Source organism: Urocampus carinirostris, chromosome 9 (assembly GCF_059441175.1).
Source record: "Urocampus carinirostris isolate Australia breed hairy pipefish chromosome 9, RoL_Ucar_1.0, whole genome shotgun sequence".
Taxonomy (NCBI): domain Eukaryota; kingdom Metazoa; phylum Chordata; class Actinopteri; order Syngnathiformes; family Syngnathidae; genus Urocampus; species Urocampus carinirostris.
The window spans coordinates 38,765,222-38,791,951 of record NC_142357.1 but is presented as its reverse complement, the minus strand read 5'-3'; the positions used below and the strand labels follow the sequence as shown (position 1 = coordinate 38,791,951).

Genomic DNA, 26,730 nt, shown 5'->3' with positions numbered 1-26,730 from the left:
GCAATAAACAAAGCAGGAACCAAGAACTTTCCATTGCAAAATCACACAATGACATAACAAAATATATTTTTCCCTTGTGTTTTTTAAATAGTTGATTTTAGTATTTTAAAGTGTGCGTGTTTTTGTCGGAAATCAAGCATGACCTTTTGCCCCATAATCGTTGTCTGATTTAAACAATGAATATTAATTGGACTTAAAACGAATTTTTACTATTCTGAACAAACAAACAAGTGAAAATTTATCAGAAAAACAATATCCAGATTAAAAAATAAATAAATACATATAGTGAGTTTATTTTTATTTTTGTTACTTCCGGTAGGCGTTACGAACTATGATGACGTCATTCGTATAAAAAAAGCCCAGCAAGATAAGCAAACAAACGTGACCATAAGGGCGGAAACGGATCAAAATGGGATATAACCGAATAACAAATTGACCAAAACAAAACTCATTCCGGTGGATTTGTGTAACTTGGCTCTACTGGAAAAGTCACTTTAGAGCGGCTCCAGCGGCACCGGGGAAAGGCGCTCGTCAGGTAAACAGTTACCTGCTAATGCTAACTGTTAGCATCTCGGCTACGGAGATTAGTCGTTTTGGCTATAAGTTTTTTTTTCCTCTTAAATATATTTTTAAGTAATATTGACTGCAAACTTTGCCGTCCAAGTCAACTATTGAACGTGCTGTGGTGTTTACAATGATTTGGTAGCAATTAATTTCCTTGTAACGAACTGTATGTGACTTTAAGAAGACTACGTCACAAATCCCTTTTTTAATCTGATTTGAATCTGGTTTCAAACACAAACAATAGCCACTTCCTGGATAAAGCAAATGTCTTGCAGGGAGCTCCACCATTTTTAAAACTAAGAGGTACTTTTTGGTTCTGACTAGCGCTACCAGTCTGACAAGCATCGGTTTCTAAAACAGCAATTTATCACGTTATTAAATTTGTATAACCATGTGTCTACCATGACATAATAGGTTGTAATTATTCGTAGGGTTTAAATTCTATCGATCTATCCATCCTCCTTGGTCATATCCCTCGAGAGGGGTGACCGAAGGCAAGACAAACGCATACAAAAACAAAGAAATTTAAAAAAGGAAAAAGGAGCAAAAAAACACAAAGATTTTTGGACCATGGCCAACCCAAATGCCCAAACACCCAAACAAGGTAAGCACCTCGGCACCCAAGTTTGTCATGCTTTCGTCCCTCCAGATGAAATGGGACACGAGAAAGCGGCCGTGTCACTCGGGTCAGGGTGACACAACACACTCTTTTGATCAACAGCATGGCCCGACAGCTTTCGCTGGTTTACCCCTGCCGCATCATACGGGTTCCTTGCCCATTCCTTAGAATGCGTCTAATCATCCCACTGTCCTTTTACAACACCTCTCCACTCATTCCTATCACCAACAAGAGCTCTATCTTTCACTAGATTTAGACCTCTTTCCTGCAGTGCACTCATAACACCATCCATCCACTTCAATCGCGGCCTTCCTCTTGGTCTCTTGGTCCATTTACTTCTGCTCTGTAGATCCTCTTCAACATCGCTCCTCATCCATCCTCTCCATGTGTCCAAACCAACCGAGTACTCTCTTATCTAAACGCTTGCTCAGTTCCACTACTACTCCAGTTCTGTCTCTCACAATTTCCTTTCTCAATCTATCTGATCTTGTCACTCCCAACATACTCCTCAAACACTTCATCTAAAAAACATTTCATTTCCTTCTCAATTCTGCATTCAGGCTCCAAGTCTCTGCACCGCACAAAGTCGGCACAATCACATGCTCATACAGTCCCCTCTTAACATCCATACTCGTACCCTTTATGATTTAAATAGGCTCGGTAAAACACACCTTAAGACAACTGATGGATTTACATATAATGTGACTTTAAGAAGACAACGTCCCAAATCCCTTTTTTAATTTGATTTTAATCTGGTTTCACACGCAAACATACATATTTAGCCTGAAAACAAAAATTGGAAGAATTATTTTTGTATTTAAAAACACGGATCACGTAAATGATGCCCGTGCACACGTCATTGTTGAGCTCTAGTTTAAATATTTCCTTTATAATGTGCCAATTGAGTACTTTATTCATTCTCTTTTTGACCTTAATTTGAAAAAACAACATAAAACACTTAAAAATGACTTTTTTTCCCCAAACACTTTTAAATAAAAATCATAATGCCGCATAGTAATCCTTCCATCCATCCATTATCAGCACCAGGCGCTGTTAAACCACAAAATGTGACCATTTTTGTTGGCCAAACTCTCCATCACTCAAATAGCAAACTGGAACTATAAATCCTTTTTAAAAATGTGTTTTGCGGTTGCCCTATCGCACTACGTCACATCGCGACATCGGCGAGATTTCGGTTGATCGTGCAGCTCTATTGTAGACTGACCTAAATTGTAAGTGCATTGAAAATAGTTTAATGACATTGAGAACAAAACCAGGTTAAAATGGTTGACTTAAAGGCACTGGAAATAAATAATTATAACAATCACAGGGGCCCAGCGTTGCGAGGCATTCTCCTTGGGTAAGGTTGTCGGGTTTGCTAGTTGAGCCTTTCGAAGCCTATAAGCCAAATACAAACACACGCAAATAGGGATTTTTAAATACAATTCAATAAATAAGAGTTAGATGGATTCTTTTTGTAGTGTGGTACCAGATGACTTCTTATCAAAAATATATTTCCTCTTTTGCAGTTGTCTCAACATGTGGTCTGAAGGAGGCTCCTTCGTCAAAGGGTTGGCCCTGGGAGCTTTCTTCTATCTCCTACTGTCTCTTGTGTATAATTTCAGCCCCAACCTCCAATTTTCCACCCAGAAACACCACCAACACCACCATGTCCAGGCACAGAGCAACGACAACCTTAAACAACTCTCTGAATCGCAGATGAAAGACTTAAAAGATCAAGTCCGCGTGTATTGCGTCATCATGGTCCAACCCAAGATTTTAGGTTATTGGAATGCCGCTATAAAAACATGGAGTAAACACTGCGACAAGGCCGTGTTTTACACTTCGGAGTCCTCCAAAGCTTTTGAAGCAGTCGATCTCCAAGAACAGGACAGTTGGTCGAGGCTTCGAAAAGCTCTGAAGCATGCCTACGAGAACGCTGGAGATCTACGCTGGTTTTTCGTGGCGCAACCCACGACCTTCGCCATCATCGAGAACCTCAAGTACCTCCTGTTCACGAAAGACCCCAACGAGCCCTTCTACATGGGCAATGCCGTGAAATCGGGCGAACTGGAGTACGTCACTTACGAAAGCGGCATCGTCCTCAGCTACGAAGCCCTGAAGCGTTTCGTGAGCGTTTTGGACGACGCCGAGAAATGTCCGGATCACGTCAGTCGCTTGTGGAAAGTGAACGAAGACAAGCAGTTGGCAGGGTGCCTCAAGTACGGCGGCGTTTTTGCGGAAAACGGCGAGGATCCCCGCGGTATGGGGCTCTTTAATACGAAAAGCGTGGAAGCGTTGATTCGGGATAGCATGAAAAGCGATCCGGAGAACGTGGTGGAGAGCTGCTGCTCCGACTTGGCCGTCACGTTTAACGGCATGACGCCCAATCAGATGCAAGTGATGATGTTCGGCGTTTACCGGCTTCGTCCGTACGGACACGATTTCAACGATCTACTGCTGTTTGACCCGCCCGAAGGTTCCGACAACGACTAGGAGACAATGGCTGCAACAAGATATTTTGGGGGGGGGGGGAATCCAAACACTTGAAAGGATTCTAACCAGATCCTAAATGGAGGAAACTTTGTACCTTTTGCACTCCTTTTTTGTGACATACATAAAAACTTTCCTTTGAAACAGGGTTCGTACACCTTTTCATGGCCATATTCAAGCACTTTTTAAGGACTTTAAAAGCCATTTTTCAATTTCTCTAGTAACATTACAAGAAGAAACCCGGTGTGAATCATGTATTTTGCAGATGCATGTAGCTCACATTTTCAGTTCCAGGAAGTACTTCCGTAACAATTTACCACTGGGAAATGCCACTTTAATATTTTGCATGGCTCATAATAAATGTCCAAAATTGATACCTAATCCTTTGCCCTAATACACATTGAATAGTACCCTGTTTAGGTGTAGCATACACCTGTCCTCTTTGGCTTGACCTGTAAGGATGACAATGCCATACAAACTAATGCCAGCAGACGTTAATTATTTGGGAAGAAATGTAATGGCAAAGCCACCAGAGAGCCGTGTCTGTTTCATTTGAAAGCAGTCTTGTTGTGAAACATGGCAATTATTTCAAGCATTTACAAGAACTTCACCTAAAATTTAGACACTTTTCAATCCTTAAAAACAAAACATGAGAGTTCAGCCATTTTCAAGGACCCGTACGAACCCTGTTTGAAAGCAAAGCTGGGAACGTTGTTAATGTAGTATGAGCTAGCCAAAATGTACAGTAGACCCCTGGATATGATGGCGTCCCTTTATCATGATCTTTTCACAGTACGATGGGGAATACAATATTTTTTCGACCTCTCGTTGCGGGGTTTTCCCAACATTAAGAACAAAATATTTTGCATGCCCAAAAACCTTATGGCAGGGGTCTCCAACCTTTTTCAAGCCAAAAGATAGCTTTTGCTACCAATTATCGCAAAGTGCTACCAGGTTGATAGGCATGTTGTTACTATACCAGGTTACAATCAGTAGGTTAAAATAGGCTCGGTTTAATGATTGACTAAGCCTCGTTTAACAGTTAGAGATCAAATTTTTCACAGCACCACAGAGTCCTCTCCTTTACAATGATCACTTACTACATGCGACATACATTTCTAAAAAGCCTGTTTATCTGTCGGTCGATGTCATATAAGATACTAGTCTGCTATTGTTTGCATCACAAGCTATTGATTTAACCCCCTCCCACAATCTTTTTCGTCTTTGTTCAGTTCAGAATGTCATGTACCAAACTTGAATTTGTTCAGCTATGGGTCTGCGATGCTAAAGCTAGAAGTAAAATAATGACCACTGTGAAAACAAAGCTGCTCATGCATATATGTTGAATTACTCCTCTAAGATATCTCCCTGCTATTGATCAGCATCATAAAATGCCGACCTGCTATTGGTTTGCGTTGCAGCGTCATCAAGATGCTGATATGCTATTAGCTAAAGTCCTTCCCACAATGCCTTTCTCCCTCTGTTCAATTCAGAATGTTGTTTCACAAACTTGAACTTCTTTAGCTTTGGGTCCCAATGCTTGTAGCGATGATAAAGGACGAGGCAAAACATGACAACAATGGAAACAAAACGTGAAGTAATAATGAAATACACACACATCGTTAATCCCGCTAAGGAATATGGCCGCAACCAATTGCCGATCATGACTATTATAAGAATGAGGAGGTGATTAAAACCACAAAGTCTTCCAGTGAGATGGGGACACTCAATTTTGATATTTTTACCTTGGGTACCAGGGGTTTGGAAAGCATGAGGTAATACCACAGGGATCTATACCCCGCCTTAAGACAATTTCACTTCTAGATCCCTGCATCAAAATAATATATCATTTCCAGGGGTCTACTGCATTGTCAGGGAAGTGGGGCAATAATGAAGAATATAAAAAACATGCATTCTTTGATCATGTTTTAATTATTATCCAAGTTTCTAAGAAAGTGAACTTGGGTACATTGAATCAATCAATGTGATCTACTTTTCAATGTGATTTGAAGAAAGATAATAAAAAGAGAAGGGATCTTGTCAATGATTTATACAATTTGTAGAAAATTCTTTATACAATGTTTAAATAAAAGTAATTCATCAAAATAAAGAGAAGTTTTTCTGGTCATCACAAAATCTCACCCGTCACAGAATAATATATTTTTAGGATATCACGTGAGCTGATTTCCACTTTAAAGTCCAAATGAATATGCCTATTTGACAGACCAGTTAAACTTTGAATGATATAGGGGGATAGTAATAAGCACCAAATTGTGAAAAAATCTAACAGTTGTCTTTACTCCTTGTACTATGAACTTCCGATCTATTGTGTGTATTATAACAATGACATTACGAATTTAATAAGGCCTCAGGTAACAAATTATGGCTTACCAGTTTTCGCAAGCTTAGCATTGTTGTTATTCTGTCAACAGCAATTAAACTAGATGAACTTAATGGTAAGGTTCCATAAAGAAGCATTTAAAATGTTAAGTAAAGCAGGGCGTGCCAATGTATTCGAAGCTGAAAGCTACTTTATTATTACTGATTCTACCAGTTTAATATGTAATTCTACAATAGTTTATTACCATACTATGTCACTACCATGTTGTAATAATTAGAAGTAGGCTTAAAATAGGCTCACTAAAATGTCTGCCTTGTATTGACTGATTTTTAGAAGTAAATTTAGGGCTAAATTTAAATAGAACTTGGTTTATTGATCATACATTAAAAAAACCCTGATCTTGTCAAAGACTTTTCATGCCGACTAGAAATCCAATCTAAAAAATCACATTGACCCATCACTGGTGAGCTTTTATCAAAACCGGTCCGCAGGCTACTAAGGTGTTCTTTCTTGGTGCCCGTGGGCCACACGTTGGTGAGGCCTCATATAGTTCCTTCTGAAGATCTTCGCTCCTCAGAAACCTGAGATATTTTCAACGATTTTTACAGATAAAAGATAATCGATGCCAAAAATATACTGAGACTTTGGTTTTCAAATATCCATTGATAACAAGAAAGAAGTTGTGCCGGTATCAACGATAAACAATGATACCAAGTACTTTTTGGTAAATGGTCTGCATTTATATAGCGCTTTTCAAGTCAATGAAGACCTTCCAAAGCGCTTTACACTTACCCATTCACATGCAAGGCGTCTACCTGCTTATTGGGGGCATTATGAATTCAGTGTCTTGCCCAAGGACACTTCGACATATGACACGGAGGAGCCGGGAATCGACCCTGCGAGACGAGAGCTCTACCTCCTGAGCTAATGCTGCCCATTATCAAATATATATATATAGTATTTTTGATAACTTTGCACTAATAAAACAACAGATTTATTAACTAATGATTACATTGGTGACCCTTGATGTCAAGAGGGTTCATACACCTTTTTTATTTCCAAATTCAAGCACTTTTTAAGGACTTTCAAAGCCATTTTTTCCAAAGGCATCAAAAGAAGAAATCCAGGGCGGGTCAAAAGAACGAGAGCCTATGCTTTAGTTTCAAACCCCAACTCTATCCCCGACCTTATTTTGGAACCCTAGAATTAGTTTAAAACCTTAACTTGCAGCCCAAACCCTAGCCCTAAACTGACAAAGTAATTGAGAATCCCTAACCTAAGAAACAAGGCAAAAATTTACTATCTCTTTCCCCAAAATTCAAGCACTTTCTAAACCTTGAAAACACCCTAGAATACAAGCGTTTTCAAGGATTTCAAGCACCGTAAGAACCCTGTGTAAATACCATTACCCTCTTCTCAAATTGGATAGACTTTCCCCATTATTTTTTTTCTGTGTCATTCATGGAAAACATTCTGGAGTGGACAATCTGACGGAGTAGCCAAAGAATATATTGAATTTCCTAATGTAAGATAGAATAACTGCACAGGCTAATAGCTGATCCAAAACAAGGTGTACTTAAATAGTTGAGATGCTTGTTGCGGTCATAAACAAATGCTGAAACAAGTTAAAATGGATACACTGTACCGGTTCAGTTGTATATTCTATCAATCCATCTACCCAGGTCATGACCGACAACAAGACAAACACATACAAAAACAAAGCAAATAAAAAAAGGTAAAAAGTAACAAAAGACACACAAAAAAGTTTTTGAACCATGGCCAACCCAAATGCCCAAACAAGTTGGGCACCTCGGCACCCAAGTCGGTCATGCTTTCGTCCCTCCAGATTAAACGGGACACAAGAAAGCGGCCATGTCACTCGGGTCAGGGTGACACAACACTCTCTTTGTTCAACAGCAGGGTCCAACATCTTTTACTGGTTTACCCCTGCTGCATCATACAGGTGCCCTGCCCATCCCTCAGAACGCGTCCAACATCCCACTATCGTATATTACATCTTAGTAATCCAAACTTAGTGTTGGATCACACCTCAGTTGTGCAAATATCCCGCCTTAGGTAAATGTCAAATACAAGAATTCGAAGGGACACCTTTCCTTTAATCCTGTGATTAGTACAAAGACTTACATGGGTGCAAACAGCTGCTATCTATAATATAGATTATGGCAGAAAGATCGATATAATTTGATTCATTTATACGTCTTCATGTGCCACAATCCGTCGTTGAGATAGTGAACGTTTTCGATCCCGATGCCCTTGTTGACTTTTTCTCTGTACAAAAAAAGACAAATCGATGAGATCAATGTCGAAAAGTCATGCTGTAAAATGTACTGTAGGACTTACATGCTCTCTGCAGACAATTTCATGACACCGACGCATAGCGCGTGTTGTTTCCCCTCTGCCATAATTGCCTACAATTTCTGGTTACGGAAGATATACAGATGCAAAAAAATACAACACGAATCTACATTTTTGGGGGTGAGGATACGACAACTGTGTCAGATGCTGCCGGGTAGAGTTTGGCACCCGGTGACGTCAAACCCGGACACATGATGTTGGCGCCGCTTAGGACAAATTTGATGGCACCTTTGTCGACTTGCTGGTGAGGAAGAATGAAGGGATCTGTGAAGTGATGAGAAGGGTAAGTCAGACTCAAAAAATGCATTATTTAAAAATAAACATTAAAAAAAAAAAATCAATCAGTTCTTAAGACCCCACTGAATGATATTTTCATTTTCCGGTGTGGAATAAAATGTTTTTTCAGCCCCTCTTTATTGCATTCCCCCCAATATACAAAATCAATAGGAAGATATTTTTCATGCTAAAAATAATAATAATAATAATAATTTCCTTTGTATTGTCATTCTTTGTAACAATGTACACAGAACAAAATGTCGATACACCTGACCTGTTGTAGCGAGCCAATGCAGCCGCAAAAAGCTTACAAAATCCAAACGTAGCTGTGTTCATCCATATGTGGTTACATCTCTATAATGCCTGCTATTGGTCACTGTCATATAAAATGCTGCACTACTATTGTTTGCATTAAAATCATGATATACTATTGGCTGAACTACCACCCACAATGCCTTTCTCTTCTTTCAGGTCATGATTTTGTGTGCTTCAACAAGTCTTGAGTAGTTGGTGGAACAATACTCTATTTTTTTCGTACTGTATTTATTAGCTCGTCGTAAAACTTGCAGCGATGAAAATCGAGAAGCAAAATCATGATAACTACTGAAACGAAGCTTGCAAGAAATACAACGAAGGGGTCACCAACCTTTACCCTTGCTAAATTGTATGGCCCAAAATAATTAACGGTTCGGACTGTTATTAAAAATAAAAGGATTAAAGCAAAGAAATATTAGGCATGACAATCCTCACAAGTGGAAGCTTTAAAATCAGTTTTAATTTTAATCAACAGTCTCCTTTTGCATCCATCCGTTACTCTACTTGACCAACGTAAGTTACACTATTTTTTTTCTTGAATATTTGTTCATATGCGCATGGATTATACATAAGTACTATGTCCTGTATATTGTTTAGTCATTTAAATCTTTTGATCTGGAGTGCAGAAGGCTCAAAGGTAATTACCATACATTTCTTGCTCAGTCAATTTCACTTCACCTCAAAAACACTCAATTTCAAATCCCGAAAGTCTGTTGATCAAACATTAAAACACACAAAAGTCTTACATTTATGCAATAATCTCAGGGTTGGATAAAAAGGGCCTTCTCGCTGTCTGAAGAAGAGTAACTCTCCATTCACTGTCAAGATTTCAATGTGTTCATGGCTGAAACAGAATAAAAGAGGAGGTTTAATATTCAGTTTGCAAAAAGCAACCCAAATGGATCCAAATGAGAGAAATCCACAGTACCATCGCACTATTTTGACAGGGTCCTTCTTGGGCATGATCTGATTGAGCCATGATTCGATATCAGGGAATTGATCCAGCAACTGGCTCTTTATGCCTTTGATGACAGATGTTTTTAGTTGTATGCAGTTTGATACATTTTCTTTCTCGTCGAATCTAAAATAGGAGAAGATACAGAGTTCTTAAGTACGAGACACGTAGACAGCATCATTTAAGATATGGTTGGCAAAACCTTAGTAGATTCATACAACCACCTATTTAACGTAAGAAAGAGTCCAACATGTAAAAAAATCAAATCCTGCAAGGATTTCTTTTAAGACCATCATTTAAAAAGAAAACACCTGCCAAGGTTTAGCTAAGCTATTAGCGTAACCACGAGATCAAAATACAAGGCACCTACTTTTTAAACATCTTCGATTGCTGTCGTTTCTCAGGTTTGCAGTGGGTTATTTTACACAAACTGCAACATAGGTGATGTTTAAAACGTTTAAATGTGTAAATATGGAGCAAAATACGTTCATTTGGAAGAATTCGACGCCTCTTTGGCACACACGGCAAAGCGATGTTACGTTTTACGGTTTTTACGACACCTTCACCAGCTTTACGCCAGCGTATTGGAGCATTACGTCTAACTGCTGTCGGGACTCCGTGGCGGCCATGTTGGAAGGGGCGAATTTCTTGTCATAGTCGATGAATGGTTACTTGAAATGGCTTAACTTATCGATTTATTCTTTTATTTTCCTTTATTTTATTTTTTTTCTGTTTTCTGTCAATATAGTTGCCTCGTGTTTATTTTTACCGCTTTATCCATTTTTACAGTTACCTATATTCTTATTTTTCCCCTTTTCCGCTAATGTTCTCTTTTTAGCTTTCTTTTAAACTTTATTCCCCCTCTTTCTCAATATAACTCGAGATAGTGATTCCTTTACTTTTTATATATTTTTACTTTTTATATACCTCTCCCTTTCTCTCTCTGTCTATTTTTTCTCTGTCTCTGTATTTCTCTGTTTTCTCTATCCATTAATCTTTTTATCTCAATCTATATTTGTTTCTCTCAATGTCTCTCTCTTTTTCGCTATCCATCCATCAATTTATCCATTACTGTCTCTTTTATTTTTCTTACATTTCTTTTTCCTTATGTCTCTTTTCCATCAACACATTCCTCTCATTAGAGCTTCCTCTATTCCTCCATACATTTCAGAATTTACCTCCATTTCTTTCTTTTCAATCTCTCGGTCATTTTTTCTCTCTCTTTCTCCCTCCATTTCTCTGATTATATCCCACTCCTTCTTTTACTCCTTATCTCTCTATATCAATTCTATCCCTCTCCTTATCTATTCCCCTCGTTTCCTTTCTCTTTTTTCTCATTCTTTCTCTTTCTAACCCTCTCCATAGCTCTCAATTCCTCTCTAATGCCCAGTCTTTCTCTTTCTCTCTCTCTCTCTCTCTCTCTCTCTCTCTCTCTCTGTGTGTCTCTCTCTCTATCTCTCTCTCTCTCTTTCGCTATTTCTCTCGCTTTCTTTCTCTCTCTCTCTCTCTCTCTCTCTCTTTCTCTCTTTCTCTCTATCTCTCTCTCTGTCTCTCTCTCAATCTACAAATTTCTATCTCTCTGACTTTTCTTAACCTCTCTATCCAACTATCTAATTCGTAACTCCATCGTAGAGCAAGTACCCCAAAGCCATTGAAACTGTTCAACTAAGGGTAAAATATGATTTATTTACTGTATGATTTGGTAGGTTTTGCTCCCTTATTTCAAGAAATATTTAGAATAATGAAAATAAAAAATATTACATTTTTTTAAAATGGGTTCCTGCCTCATGTACCGGTACTGATCGTATAACGCCATCTAGTGGCTAAAAAGACACATGAGTACAAAAAGTACTTTCGTGCAAAGTACTTCCGGTGGGGTCACTGAGCAGTTTTAACGAGCCGTTTATATCACGTTTGCCGGCGACTCCATCTTTGCACGTTAAGACACCCAAATCTCAACTGTAGTCCCCTATTAAATGTTATAATTGACTGTTTTCGAGTTTTTGTTCACCGGACGACTCGACAACGCGCTAAAAGACGAGCGGGGCGAGAGGAGGAAGCAATAGACCGCCATCTTTCTTTTGGACGCCAGCAGCAATAACAAGAAAGCCAGCCAGGCTAGCCGCAAGTCAAGCTCTTACTTTGACCATTTACATTCTGGAATTGTTAATAAAAGAATAGCAAAACTGAGGGCAGCTTCCAAACACATCCCCCGGCCATCGTCGTGCTCGCCCCCCTTCTCTCCCGTTTTAGCTTTTGGGAAGTTTCCGACCAAGAAGACTGGCTGCTAAGAATTAGTATTCCCCGTTCTTTCATGTTTCCAACAGGTTTATCTTCCCCTAAGCCCCCACCACCGCCAACGCAGGAGGCAAGATCAACGGCTACTGATGTCAAAAACGACAGCGGCAACATTATCTCTCCAAAGAAGAGGAAAATAAACGGCTCCGAGAGGGAAGACACCAGCGACACCATCTCCCCATCGCCCCCCAAGATCCACGCTTCCTCCTCCTCGTCCGCCTCGTCGCCGGTCCACAAGAAGTTACGCTTCGAGGACTCGTTGGACTTGATCGGCTTGGATGTGAAAATGTCCGAGGAGGCTGCTTCAGCTTCGTGTTCAAATAACAAAAGCAAAGCCGCTCTCCTAGGGGGGCACCATGCCAACGGACTCACCAAGAGCGCGGTGGGCTCCGGGACCTTCTCCAACAGCAAGCCTGGAGCTGCCAAGAAGCTGGTTATCAAGAATTTCAAAGGTACACCGTATTTACGTCAACAGTTACATCAGTTGGGATGTTTAGCATAAGCAAAACTACACACAAAACGCATATAAAAATAGCTATACTGCGGGGCCCCGGGATACGTCATGAATCCACTCTTAGGTGGTGATTACCAAGGGCAAATATTCTGTAACGGCGGAAAGAAATCCCTTGTCACTAGTTAATGCCTTCCAAACTGCCGCTACCCCAGATAAAAACATTAAAATAACAAAATAGTCAAACGCTTAATCACAAAGAGTCTCAAAGGACTGCACAGATCACTATTACAACATCCCTGGTCTGACACTTACAAGAAGACAAGGAAAAACTTCAGCATGAGGAAAAAATAAATCTTGAAGGAGTCGCACATGAGGTAACCTATTCAGTAAGACAATCCTGCAATGGATGTTTCAAGAGCAAAAATAGACAAGTCGACATCACTCCAGTAGTATTATGTGTAATACATGTGCATGTGATTAAATAACATAATAAATAAATATGTTTCACTCAAGGCTAACACATCAACCTTCCTTTTAATCATCATCCTTCCGATCTCTTTCTTCCACTCAGTCGCTTTACTTCCACATCATCAAATATTTGTTGGTGATAGGAATGGGTGGAGAGGTGTTATAAAAGGTGGGGTGTGTGGACACGTTCTTAGGGATTGGCAGGGCACCTGTATGATGCGGCAGGGGTAAACCAATGAAAGCTGTTGGGCCCTGCTGTTGAACAAAAGAGTGCGTTGTGTCACCCTGACCGAGTGACATGGCCTCTTTCTTGTGTCCCGTTTCATCTGGAGGGACGTAAGCATGACCAACTTGGGTTCAGAGGTGCCTAACTTGTTTGGGTTGGCCATGGTCCAAAAATGTTTGTGTGTATTTTTGCTATTTTTTCCCTTTTTGTTATTGTATGTGTTTGTCTTGCTGTTGGTCACCGCTCTTGAGGGATATGACCAAGGTAGATGAATAGGTAGATGGATATAGATAGATAGATAAACACAGACGTAAAGGAAAAACGAAATTATATCTATCTTTAAACATGACTTGACCTTTAGTGTGATGTGACTTGAGCTGGTACTATGGAGTTAATGCAGGGGTCGGCAACCCAAAATGTTGAACGAGCCATATAGATAAAAAAAAAAAAAAATTGTCTGGAGCTGCAAAATGTTAAAAGCCTTATAATGCCTTACAATGAACGCAAAACATGCTGTATGTATCTATATATTAGCTAAATTAGCCCTCTATCAAAAATGACTACATTGGATGCAACTTCGTTTCTATATGAATGAATTCTGGTACGTTTAATTACTTTGATAAAATTAAAAAAAATGCAATAAATATTTGTGAGGAAAAGGGAGAGGAAAAAAATTGTGACTTTGGGTAAAGATTGCACGCATGCATGCGCTGATTAGCACGCCGGCACTGTCCAGAGACTCGATTGGTTACGGCCATGCAACTCAGTGAGAGTAGTGATTTGTTTGCCCTCCTTGTAGTATTTCATAATCACAATTTTTGTTTCCTTGGTTATCACATTTTTGCTTCTTTCTTTAAGATTACTACAAGTCCTGTGCCCCATAGTAAATAAATGCAGTACAATAAATGTAGTATTGTATCGGTGACCCGAAAAGTCTTTTCAACGCATAAGAGATTCTGAACTGAATAAACTAAGACGACTACACTGTGGTAGGTAGTTCAGCCAATTACATATACATGTTTTGATGCCCTAACACAAACCAATGGCAGACGAGCTTTATTTATGTCATTTACCAATTGCAGAGGGGCATTTTACAGACGTAACTCATCCTACGCACCAATTGTTCACGTAAAATAATTTGTTGACAGGTAATTAAATGGATGCAAGAGTGTGTGCTAGTGATGGATGTGAATGAATAAGGATAGTTGAGAAAGACTGATATTGACACATGATGCGGAGGGGGTAAATCAGCGTATGCTGTTGGGCCTCTGCTGATGAAGGGTTGCACGACACAGCAACTCTCCCCTTGTTGAACTGTAGGTTTAATATTCAGTCTTGTGTTGGAAAGGGCGAAGGGGAATGAATATTTGTTGAATGTGAGTGTGTTCTTGACTCTAGCCACCTCCCACTAGGGAGATATGGCTTCAATATTTAGATATATCGGGAAAATGCGAAAAAATGTCTTATTCCACACCCTAAAGTGAAAATTATGTAAGGTGGGGGATGTCATATCCCGGGTGTTTACTTTATGCGTAATTCATTCGAAATTCAAAGTGCTAATCAAAGCTACTCATCAGGACAATCTCAACTTACTTTTTGATCACAGAGCTAGTAATGGTATATCAAAGTTGATTCAATGCTCTGTATTTGTTTGCACAAGCTGTCATCTAGCAGACAAATGTAGCATAAACATTAAAGTTGCTGAGGCAGTGCAGTAACAAATCGGAGACTGCCAAATTTTCATGACTAAGTGCCTAAATATCATAGGTCAAGCAAACTAATCTGTCCCCCCCCAAAAAAATATATATATATCCTTTTTTGTGGGGATTTTATTAAATGATTGTAAAAAATACCTACTGTAGAACAGCACTCGTGCCATTTCAACATCTGTATTTATTGATTATAAAATATATGTGTCTCAGAAAAGCCAAAGTTGCCAGAAAACTACACACAGGAGACGTGGCAGAAGCTGAAGGAGGCGGTCGAGGCCATTCAGAACAGCACGTCCATCAAGTACAACCTCGAGGAGCTCTACCAGGTAACTATTTCATTTTAAGCGTATCTTACCCTTTTCTTTTTCCTGTACGAAAACCTCACATTGTTCCATTATCCTTTCTGCAGGCTGTCGAGAACCTGTGCTCCCACAAGATTTCTGCCAAGCTTTATATACAACTGAGGGCCGTGTGTGAAGATCACATTAAGGCCCAGATCAATCAGTTCAGAGAATATCCTTTTTAGGGTAGCATGATAAATATATGGACGGTGGTTATTGAACATGTGAAAAAACACACGTAGAGACAATTAGATTTTGCGAGTGTTTTGATTTTTCTGTAATTATAGCATGCAGCTACAAAAAAACGCTTTCAGGTCTTCTGATCATTTTTTTAATCAGTTTTTGTTAGGAAATATATTAATAATGGATTTCTGCTTATTTTTTTTCGCCAAGAATGTAATTATTGTAGTTGTAGTCCAATTATATTTGCCTTAACGTCAATCTCACGGGTGCCCTGGATAGCGTGCTATTCTTAAAGAAAATTGACAAATGCTGGCAGGATCACTGCAGACAAATGGTGAGTTTAAGTGTTGGGGGGCTATGAGAGTGTGGCACATCATTTATTAAGATCATCTTCTATTAAGACAGATTATATATTTATTCATTTATTTTTCGCTACCCAGATCATGATCAGAGGTATATTTTTGTTTTTGGACCGCACCTACGTTTTACAAAATTCAATGCTGCCATCCATTTGGTGAGTGGTCCGTCGTCAATTTTTCTTCTAGGCCCGCTGATAAAGTTCCTGCTCATAAGCCTATTTATCTCGCACAGGGACATGGGTCTGGAGCTCTTTAGGTTTTATGTCATCAGCGACCTGAAGGTCCAGATTAAAACTATCGACGGCATTCTACTGCTTATCGAGAGGGAGCGCAACGGCGAGGCAATAGACCGCAGTCTACTAAGGAGCCTGCTCAGCATGCTTTCGGACCTTCAGGTAACCCTACCTGTCCTGTATAAATGTACTGATGGGTAATATCTTCTTTCTGCAGTTTCTTGTCAATGAATGATCTAACTGAAAGTGCTCTGACCTTGCCAGATTTATCAGGTCTCTTTTGAGCAGCGCTTTTTGGAGGAGACAAATCGTTTGTATGCTGCAGAGGGCCAGAGGCTTATGCAGGAGAGGGAGGTGAGCTTCTTAACTGTTTTCTTGCATATGAAAAAATACATATATTGGTAGAGGATGCCTTAATCTGGAAGAGTTCTTGCATATCACCAATTTATTCCATTTTCTTTCTAGAGAAGATGCAAAAAAAACCCATTGTCTTTATGGTCATTGATATCAACGTTGTAAAACATTGTATGCAACAACATTGGACATGGCAGGGTAAACATGTATCAGTAATAAAGACATTAAAAAGAAAATTAGATCAAAGACCATGATAAATAGGCAAAATATTTACAAAATAATGCTTAGAGACTGGTCTATGTTATAACAACAGGGCAATGCTTTCTTTTATTTTTAAAGAATAGTGAATAGTAACAGCAGTTTTTATGTAGCCCGGTCGCTAGGCTGGTCTGAAACACGCTAGCTGTAGAGACTATATCACCGTAGTAAGAGGACCAAGCTAAATTTAACCTGCTTTTGTGCAACCAACTTGAGGCTAAATAACAAACATATCCAGACTTAAACCCTTATCTTGGTTTGTGCAATATACCCAAGGTGTGGGTGTGGTGCCCCTTGTAACACAGTGCAGGTTGGCAGACCTCAAGATTTTGTTGGGTTGTGCAGTGTACTGGAACATGTTTTTTTTATTCTCACCTTATTGGCCCCTGACACATTTTTATGCCTGCATTGTAAACAAACTTATAACACCATGGCGGTTTCCTTTTTTTTAAATTGATTTTTTACTCTCATCGCGCAATATGGTTCCCTGCACATTCGAGAGCTACTGTACAGTAAATCTTACTGCCTGGCTGATTTGTGGTTCCAGGTACCTGAGTATTTGCACCATGTCAACAAACGTTTAGAAGAGGAGGCTGACCGCGTTATTACCTACCTAGACCAGAGCACACAGTGAGTATTCCATTTATCTTTTGACGGTCCATTCTGATAAAGTAACTGAGTATATAGCTAAAATAATAAGTCTAAGCCTGTTTATGGATTTTGTCTTTGCATTACAGAAAGCCTCTTATTGCCACAGTGGAGAAGCAGCTTCTAGGTGAACATCTCACCGCAACTCTGCAAAAAGGTAAGTAGTTGGTAAAACGAAAAGCTTTTATGTGTTCCAATACAAAAAACGGGAGAAACATGGATTATGGAAACCAAAAGGCTTTTCTTTTTAAAAAAGGTCAGATGCTTGATAAAAAAGATATTTGCAACCAGAGCCTAGAACAATTTAGCATTTTTTTAACTGGTTTTCTGGACTAGATGCTCTGGAGTACAAGTCACACCAGCCATAAACTGCATAACAAAATTGGACAAAATGTGTTACACTGGAATATACTATATACTTGCACTACTTTTCAAGTCACGTAATTGCACTATTGTTACAATGCACTTTCATTGTACTATTATATCATGGCCCAGTCTCTTAGCACTACATTGTAAATATTTTTCTCCATTCTGACAGTCTTTTTTTTCTCTTTAATTTTCTCTCTAAAGTCTTTATTACTTGTTTACCCTGGAGTGCCACATCTAATCTCATTGCATACAATGTTTCACCACATTGATATTAATGACAATAAACACAGTTTTATTCTGAATTGCGTTTTTAGGGGTATATAATATAACACTAGAAAAATCACGTCATTTAGAATTTAAATGACAAATTAAAGTAAATATCAAATGGAGCCAACAACAGACTGGACATCTATGAATGTACCTGGTTTGTTAACATTATATTTGAGTTTCCCTAAATATCATTTTTTTTCTTCTGCTTGATTATTTTTTTTATTTTTTGTGTGTTTACTTCTTCTGGTCAACAGAAAGTGATTTTCTTACTTGTTATGAAAACATTAGCACCAATGTTAAATCAATTGACACATACTTGCGTTTTACTGTTAGAAAAATACCACACGATATTATAGACTGATAATAATGTGTTAAAGGGAGTGTGTGTAATATATAGTGGCTCCTTGTGGTACAAAAAAACTTTCATTTCGTAAAATGAAATATATTTATTTGAATAATAAGAAAAAATACATGAACTATCATACCAGGGTAATTTCTTAAAGGAAATCCTAGTTCGAGGGTTTTATTTTTCATTTACATAGTGGAATCCATACCAAACAGTCGCCGCCATGTTTGTTTTGTGTCTTGTTGCTTACTTACGGTGGGATTGGTTTTCGTTCACATTAGATGACAACAATGCCATCTAGAGGTCAAAATTCGACACTGGGGCTTTAATAATTTCACCATCATGTAACTGCGTACGGCCAAACTATGGAAAAACACACGACTGTAAAATAGACTTCAATCTAATATAAATTTTTGTTGGTTGTTTGTTTTTTGGCTTCTCAATCAATTTTGCGATGATATCAGTGTCCATCACACCAATTGGATGGATGCTTCATTTTGACCAAATTCAAATCCTTGTTCCAGGGCTGACTCACCTGCTCGATGAAAATCGTATTCAGGACCTCTCTCTTCTCTATCAGCTATTTAGTCGAGTGCGAAGTGGCGTTCAGGTCCTCCTGCAACACTGGATAGAGTACATTAAGGTATTTGCGGGTTTATATTTGGAATATTTTGATTGAATGTTCAACTTTCACATGACACTCCAAATTTTTTGCAGGCTTTCGGAAGCACAATTGTGATTAATCCCGAAAAAGATAAAACAATGGTTCAAGAGTTGCTAGATTTCAAAGACAAGGTCGACCATATCATAGACGTGTGCTTCATAAAGAACGAGAAGTTTGTCAACGCAATGAAGGAAGCTTTCGAAACATTCATCAACAAGCGGCCAAATAAGCCCGCCGAACTCATAGGTGAGATTTTTCACGCAGTCAAAGGCCAAATCGTTTTACTAAATCTGCTTTTCCCTTCCAGCCAAACATGTAGATTCCAAGCTACGAGCTGGAAACAAAGAAGCAACAGATGAAGAATTGGAAAAGATGCTGGACAAAATCATGATTATATTTCGATTTATCTATGGTAATAATGATCATAATAAGGGTGGTAATACTATGCTTTTGTCATTTTTTGGGTACAGTAATGTATGTTATTTTTTATTTCAGGAAAAGACGTTTTTGAGGCCTTCTACAAGAAAGATCTAGCCAAGCGGTTGCTGGTCGGAAAAAGTGCTTCTGTGGACGCTGAGAAGTCAATGTTGTCCAAATTAAAACATGGTAAGATGAAAAAGACGATTAAGTTATTAAAGGGGGGGATATTCAGTTTTTGTTTGCTTTCATTTTAGAATGTGGAGCAGCATTCACAAGCAAACTGGAGGGGATGTTCAAAGATATGGAGCTTTCAAAAGACATAATGGTGCAGTTTAAACAGGTGAGCGTGCATTGAAAATGATCACAGTGCATGCTTTTTTTTTGATTGGATTCAATCATATACATCATTTGTAATGTTTGACTGTTATAATCTCACTACTAGCCTTTCTTATTCATGAAGAAGAATTAAAATGATTTTAAAACTTCCAGCTGTGAGGATTGTTATGTCTTTGGAAGATTTCCTTGCTTTAATCTTTATATATATATATATATATATATATATATATATATATATATATATATATATATATATATATATATAATTATATTCCCGAATGTTGATTGGTTACAACCATATTCTTAAGGGCAAAGGGTAAAAATGTGTGTGCCTTCTTTGTATTTCTTGATAACTGCAAGCTTTATTTCCATGGTTATCATGTTTTTGCTTCATCTCTTTACAGTATTGTATTATCGACTTGCAACTTTTTTTAAGAGCAAAATTCTTACCAGAATAAAGAGAATGGCACTCTGGGAGAGATTTTAGCCAATATCATATGGCATTGGTATAATGCAAACCAATAGCATATTGGCATTTTATATGACATTGACCAACTGCTGACAGGCATCTTGGTCATAATTTATCATATGCACAAACACAGAAAACTTAATTTTCAAGTTTTTCGTCATGCAAAATAAATTGTTGATGTTGTTTTGTGGGTTAAATGCAGTAAACACATCCTATTCCACACTGTAAAGTGAAAATGAGGTAAGGCGGGCCTCCGTATGTGCCAAAACCTCTTGATGTATTACTGAACACCTATCAACGTCTCCTAAACTACTCAGCATCTCCAAAGAATGTTCCACTCTGCCCTGTCATGTCTTCCAGTATATGCAGTGCCAAAACATTCCAGGAAACATTGAACTCACTGTGAACATACTCACCATGGGCTATTGGCCCACTTACATCCCCATGGAAGTCCACCTTCCTCCCGAGGTGAGCAAATATTTAAGTAATAGCTGCAGGTGTCATAAACGTGGCGTATTGAAAATACGGTTGCGTCCAGATGGTGCGGCTGCAAGAGATATTCAAGACCTTCTACTTGGGCAAACACAGCGGCAGGAAGCTGCAGTGGCAGTCAACACTTGGACACTGTGTCTTAAAAGCAGAGTTTAAGGAGGTGGGTCCTATCATACAAAGTTGGGAAAAGAGGCAGTGACTCGATGTCAATGCGTTAATAAAATGGGAAGTACTATCAACATGATGATGGAACGCAGCTCGGCTACTGTGGTCACTTGAAACCAGCAAATGCAGCAATAAACCATAAAAATAGACCATCCAGCACTACTCACTGGCATCTACAGTTGTTTTACTATGTTTACATATGCTGGAAGTTTGGTTTTGACAGTTGACTTAACCCAAAAACCCAGTGTTTATTATACAACGACCACTGACTGTAAAAAAGCAATAAGCTGAAACTGTTGATCCAAATAACAAACTAAAAGACATGTACTATGTCATAAATCATTTTTGTTTTGATAACTTGTGATTATATAAAACACAACTTGAAGAAGCTGAACATGTCTGGTTGCCATATTCCTACTACAAAAGCCCAAATAACCATCTTGCAAAAGTAGCTTGTCCCAGTGGTGCACACAGCTGGGCCCTGCATATGATGGTCTCAGAGTCGGTCATTCAGGCATCAGACCCTTTTCCCCCCACTGTTTCCTTCTCTAGCCACTCACGTTAGCCACATGGCTGCAGGCTATATCTAGCTATGATAGTTAGCCGCTCCATGTAAATAAAGCTTGCTGCGTCCTTCGACAGCTTTAAATGCAAGCAAATGTCGCTGAGTTCTGCGACTCAGGGTCCAGACACTTGATAAATTCAGATTTGCTCTTGCAATGTTATCCAGTAGATTCTCCCGAGAGCCACTAAAGTGAGCGTCTTGAACCATTTCTGACCAACTCCAGCTATTACCAGCTCAGTAGCCTAGATGGTAAGGCGCCCGCTTTGAGACTGGGAGGTCGGTGGTTCGCGCCCCGGCCGAGTCATTCCTAAGACTTAAAAAGTGGTCGGCGGCGCCCTCTGTTGGCTGCGGCTGCATCGGCTCGCTACAACGGGTCAGGTGTAATCGACATTTCGTTCTGAGTACATTGTTACACAGAATGACAATACAAGGAAATTATTATTATTATTATTATTATTGGCTCTTTTCAGCCGCTCTAAGTTTGTTGCTCACTGGCATTAAGATTGAGATGGGTTTTTGAGTCCGGTAGCTTGCTGAAATTCATCCTTGCTGTTGTAACCTACAACAAACTTTAGCAGTGAATTAGTACACATCCTTACTATTTTGTTTTATTTAAATGTATTTTTTTCCACCTCAGTTTCCTCCCTCCTTTGTCAACTGTATGTTCTTATTTTTCCTACACCAGGGCAAGAAGGAGCTGCAGGTGTCACTTTTCCAAACACTAGTGCTGTTAATGTTCAACGAAGGCGAGGAGTTCACCCTGGAGGAGATTAAACTTGCTACTGGAATAGGTACAAAATGTTTTGCACTTTTTTTGTGAGATCTACATCATTGAGCACAGCTCATCTCAAGTGTCTTGTGCTGTGTGCAGAGGATAGTGAGCTTCGTCGCACTCTACAGTCTTTGGCGTGTGGCAAAGCGCGCGTCCTCACCAAAATCCCCAAAAGCAAAGATGTGGAAGACGGCGATAAGTTCTCCTGCAATGACGAATTCAAGCACAGGCTTTTCCGCATCAAAATCAATCAGATCCAGATGAAGGAGACGGTGAAGTGTTTCGGTCTTACTGACACTTATCTGCAGTGGACTTGAGGTTTTTGTATTTGCTTATAGGTGGAAGAACAGGCCAGCACCACAGAGCGAGTCTTTCAGGATCGACAGTATCAAATCGATGCGGCAATCGTGCGCATCATGAAGATGAGAAAGACTTTGAGCCATAACCTTCTCATGTCCGAGGTGTACAACCAGCTCAAGTTCCCTGTCAAGGTAATTTAGCCTTTATGTAGTTTTCTGAGAATGCCTAAGAAGTTGCTTTCACTGTTCATTTACAAAATTATTGATTATTGGCTGCTGTTGGTCAATACCTGACATTCCAGGTTTTGTCATTCCTAAACAGTCAACCTGCTGAGTTTTTGTTTAGCTTTGGCTGATTCATCTTTACTTGACACTTTTTTTTCTAATTGACTTGATTTAATATCTCATAAAAAAGTTCTCAGTGTGAATTACAGTGTGTACTTCCAGACTTATATAGGGGCAAATTTATACAGGAGCTCCTCCAAGTTTCAGGAGAATCCCACCCCCTTGAGAGCCATTGTCTTTTTCCTTTATTATACCTGATTTAATTAAAACAATGATTATCTTGAGATTTTCGTTAAACAATCAAGTCAACTGTGGGAGAGAAAGCCATCAGAATCTGACAGAACAATTTTCAATAAATGAAACGCACAACCACAAATGTTCCTGCCTCATCTACATATTCTAAACTATATTTCTAGTTGCCCTATTCCCCGCTATAAACTTATATTAAATATACTCTTGAACCCCGGGATAGAGCATTAATCCGTTCCGAGGTGGGAATCGTATGGTGAAATTGTTGTATGGCGGGGGATACAAACATTTGGTATATGCATTCCAAACGCCTGGTACCCAAGGTAAAAACATTAAAATTGTATATGTATTATTAAACAGGGTTCATACTGGTGCCTGAAATTCCTGAAAATGCTTGAATTTTAATGTTGTGTGTTCAAAATTTGAAAAGTGCTTGAATTATGGGTTAAGTGCTTGCAAATGTTTGAATTTGCCATGTTTCCCAGCGGTCTGACTGATTGACTACGCATGAGAAGAATGAAAATAAATCACGTCTGCTTAAAAATGACGCTGACATGCCTGCTCAAGGGGGTTCATTTTTACCATTGCATTTCTTCTTCCCTCTTGACTGATGGTAGATTGCATGAGTTTGTGTGGCATTGTCATGTGAAGCGTCACGCCCAAGATGACAGGTGAATAGACTAAGATGCTGGGTACTTGAGAAATTGGAAAATTGGCTTTGATGGTGCTTAAATTTGGCCATATAAAATTTGTTTGAACCCTTTATCTGAACAAAGTAATATACTCTTAAGTAATACTTAAATATCATATACGTATAAATTAGATAACATTATAAATAAATAAACAAAGGAAAAATGAACTATTATTTAGCATTGGTGACGTGACTTGGCTGGTACAGTGGAGTTAGTGGGTGGATTAAGAGCATGAGGAGATGGTGGATTACTAATTAGATGTTTAAATTGTTGTCCATAACTTCGATCGGTTATGGCCATGTTCTTTTGTAAGGGTAATGAGATGTGTGCATTCTTCGTTCTTATTTATTATTTTTTTTTCATCTTAAGCTTTGTTTTCATTTTTGTATTTGGTTCTCCCTTTAGTGTCATTGCAAGTGTGTGAATCTAATGAATACAGTACAAAAATTACAGAATTGCGCCCACTCACAATGTCTTCACGAAGGCTGCGGGATTCACAACAAAGCGAGAGAAAAGGGCATTGTGGGACAGAGTTCTGCCAATAGTACACAGGCATCTAAGAGAAATCTTAGGCACACGACTCGCAACCTTTATGTACATGAGAACATAATTTGTTGATGTTGTGTGGTGGGGAAAATGCTTTAACGAGCGCCTAAAGGAAAAACAGTTCCTCACTGCGATGTAAAAACATTGAAAGGTAGGATTTATGTAACCATGGAAACTACAGTATACAACATCATATCTTGTTGTTCCAAGTTCCTTTTCCAATCGGCTGGAGCTCTTGTTTGATTTCCTCACATTGGTACACACGGTTATGCAATACGTTTGCACCGATACCCAAATGTGGTTCAAATACCGTTCCTCCTTTCTGTTTCTCTTCACAGCCTGCTGACCTGAAGAAGAGGATAGAGTCTCTCATCGACAGAGACTATATGGAGCGTGACAAGGAGAATGCCAATCAGTATAACTATGTGGCTTGAAGAACATCAACAAAACGAACTTTGAGTGATCAGGAGTGATCCTCCTCAATGAAACTTTTAGCCCCAGTGGATGGAAACGTTGTCACCTTAAACCCAGCCACCGACGCGCTATATGGATGCTTCATCGCAGGGGGATTCTGTGTTGTGTCCATACTTGTCAGTGCCTCTGAGCTCAATGGACAAAAGGATGCACACATTACACGCATTTTTGCCGTTATACTTTGTTTCCTGGAAAAGTAAGAAATATTTATTTCCCAACTTCAGATTCGATGTCCATTCTTTGTCACTTTGTTTTTTTTCTCATCCCCTTGCAAATGCCAATTAACCTACCTTCGAACACATTGAAATTGTTCCCTGACCCGCTCGAATATAAGACTGTTGGGCGACTAATCGGTGGGTGAATATGTCAAATTTGAGTTAAAACTTCAAATGGAAATACATGGCAGAAAAATCCGAGCACTTCATTATTCAAGCTGCTACTGCCCATCAAGCATACCTGGTTTTTGATGTTTTTCTTTTGTACCAGGGTACTTGTTTTTTTTAAAGACCACTCTCTTTTTGTTTTATTTTTTTCACCCAATTTGAATGCCAAAAGCACAACATGTCCATTATCCTTTTTCTTTCCCGCCATACACAACACTAAAGCGTTCTTTTGGGGGCTTGAAGAAAGTGAGGAATGTACATTAGCGTACAACAACAAAATAATAAACACTTTGTACAAAAGTGATGGGTGTCTTGATTATGAGAGCATACAACCTCACAGTACCGCAGCAGAGCTCACATTATTAAGGACTAGGATAATGTACTTGAATTTTTTTTTTTTTTTTACTTTATTCTTGTTTATTTTCTACATTGTTGCTGCCAATGTCATTGCACTATTTTATGGTATGTTCAGTTTAGGCCAGCCTGCTACCACTACCCTTGTAAATATTGCCTATCCTGCTCTTGCTTTATCTCCTATTTTGTAGTGTATTGTGAGGGTGGCAAAAGTTGGTCAGATGTCCTTCAGTAGGAAATTGGGCGTGTTGGCTGAAGTTAAAAAAAAAAAAGGCTTCGTAGACTCAGTTGAAGTAGGCTAGAAGGAGATATTGTTTCTATCCAAAATGCCAGACAAAACGAAAAACTGTCAGATAAGTGGCTTGCCCTTTTGGGGGCCATCCCCTAAAACAAATCAGGAGATCTGTTTCAGATTTCAAGTTACCTTCCCGATTGGTTTCACTAAAAGTCTATATGTGTCTGTAGGGGTGCCAAGATTCTTATCGCCCATTTGACACAGACCTTTGAAGGAGAGAAGTTTTGCTCTCCATTATAGGTTACGTGAAAATGGACCTCCAAGTCTTTTAATTACGTGTTTTTCCCGGAGTGCTACTTCTAGTATTCTGGTAAACAATGTATACCACGTTGTTATCAATGACCATTCTATTCTAAATTGGGGGGGGTTGATTATTGCAATGTTGGTATTGATTGGTTTGTGACCTACCGTCTCGATTACTGTAATGCACTACTCTCCGGTCCCCATAAGTCCAAAATCAAGAGCCTTCAGCTAGTACAAAATGCTCCAGCGAGGCTTTTAACTAAGACAAGATTGTTTGATCACATTACCCCGATTTTAGCCAAACTGCATAGGTTCTCTGTTAGCTTAAGATGTGATTTTAAGGATCTGTTGGTAGTATACAAAATCATGCATGGACTTGCTCCCTCATATCTTTCAGATTTCATTTCCCCCTATGTTCCGGTCCGGATGCTTCGCTCTGAAAATGCCGGTCTACTAGTGATCCCAAGAGCCAAGAAGAGATCCACAGGTTCGAGAGGGTTCTCCATCCGGGCCCCGGTGCTGTGGAATGCTCTTCCCCCTGATATTTGATCTGCAGCCTCAGTGGAAAT

The 26,730-nt window shown here is 39.1% G+C and overlaps 3 protein-coding genes across 3 annotated transcripts; 2 read left to right on the top strand and 1 right to left on the bottom strand.

Annotated features, from left to right (window-relative positions):
- Positions 1-357: 357 nt before the first annotated feature.
- c1galt1c1 (C1GALT1 specific chaperone 1) lies at positions 358-5,723 on the top strand. Its single transcript, XM_088343781.1, has 2 exons — positions 358-535; positions 2,713-5,723. Exon 2 carries the CDS (start codon positions 2,723-2,725, stop codon positions 3,677-3,679), a length of 957 nt encoding a protein of 318 aa, XP_088199907.1. The 5' UTR covers positions 358-535; positions 2,713-2,722; the 3' UTR covers positions 3,680-5,723.
- A 2,390-nt stretch (positions 5,724-8,113) lies between these two features.
- On the bottom strand, positions 8,114-10,494 carry mcts1 (MCTS1 re-initiation and release factor). Its single transcript, XM_088343782.1, has 6 exons — positions 10,310-10,494; positions 9,913-10,065; positions 9,731-9,828; positions 8,524-8,657; positions 8,379-8,446; positions 8,114-8,306 (listed from the first exon to the last, which is right to left on the bottom strand). The coding sequence occupies exons 1-6, from the start codon at positions 10,318-10,320 to the stop codon at positions 8,225-8,227; spliced, it is 546 nt and encodes a 181-aa protein (XP_088199908.1). The 5' UTR covers positions 10,321-10,494; the 3' UTR covers positions 8,114-8,224.
- Positions 10,495-11,814: 1,320 nt separating this feature from the next.
- Positions 11,815-25,573, top strand: cul4b (cullin 4B). The gene is made up of 20 exons (XM_088343780.1): positions 11,815-12,689; positions 15,308-15,423; positions 15,507-15,610; positions 15,886-15,955; positions 16,062-16,135; positions 16,213-16,375; positions 16,478-16,567; positions 17,373-17,455; positions 17,563-17,630; positions 18,983-19,101; positions 19,176-19,368; positions 19,430-19,534; positions 19,618-19,728; positions 19,797-19,882; positions 20,708-20,815; positions 20,886-20,999; positions 22,255-22,360; positions 22,441-22,613; positions 22,680-22,832; positions 24,751-25,573. Exons 1-20 carry the CDS (start codon positions 12,254-12,256, stop codon positions 24,844-24,846), a joined length of 2,568 nt encoding a protein of 855 aa, XP_088199906.1. The 5' UTR covers positions 11,815-12,253; the 3' UTR covers positions 24,847-25,573.
- Positions 25,574-26,730: the final 1,157 nt, after the last annotated feature.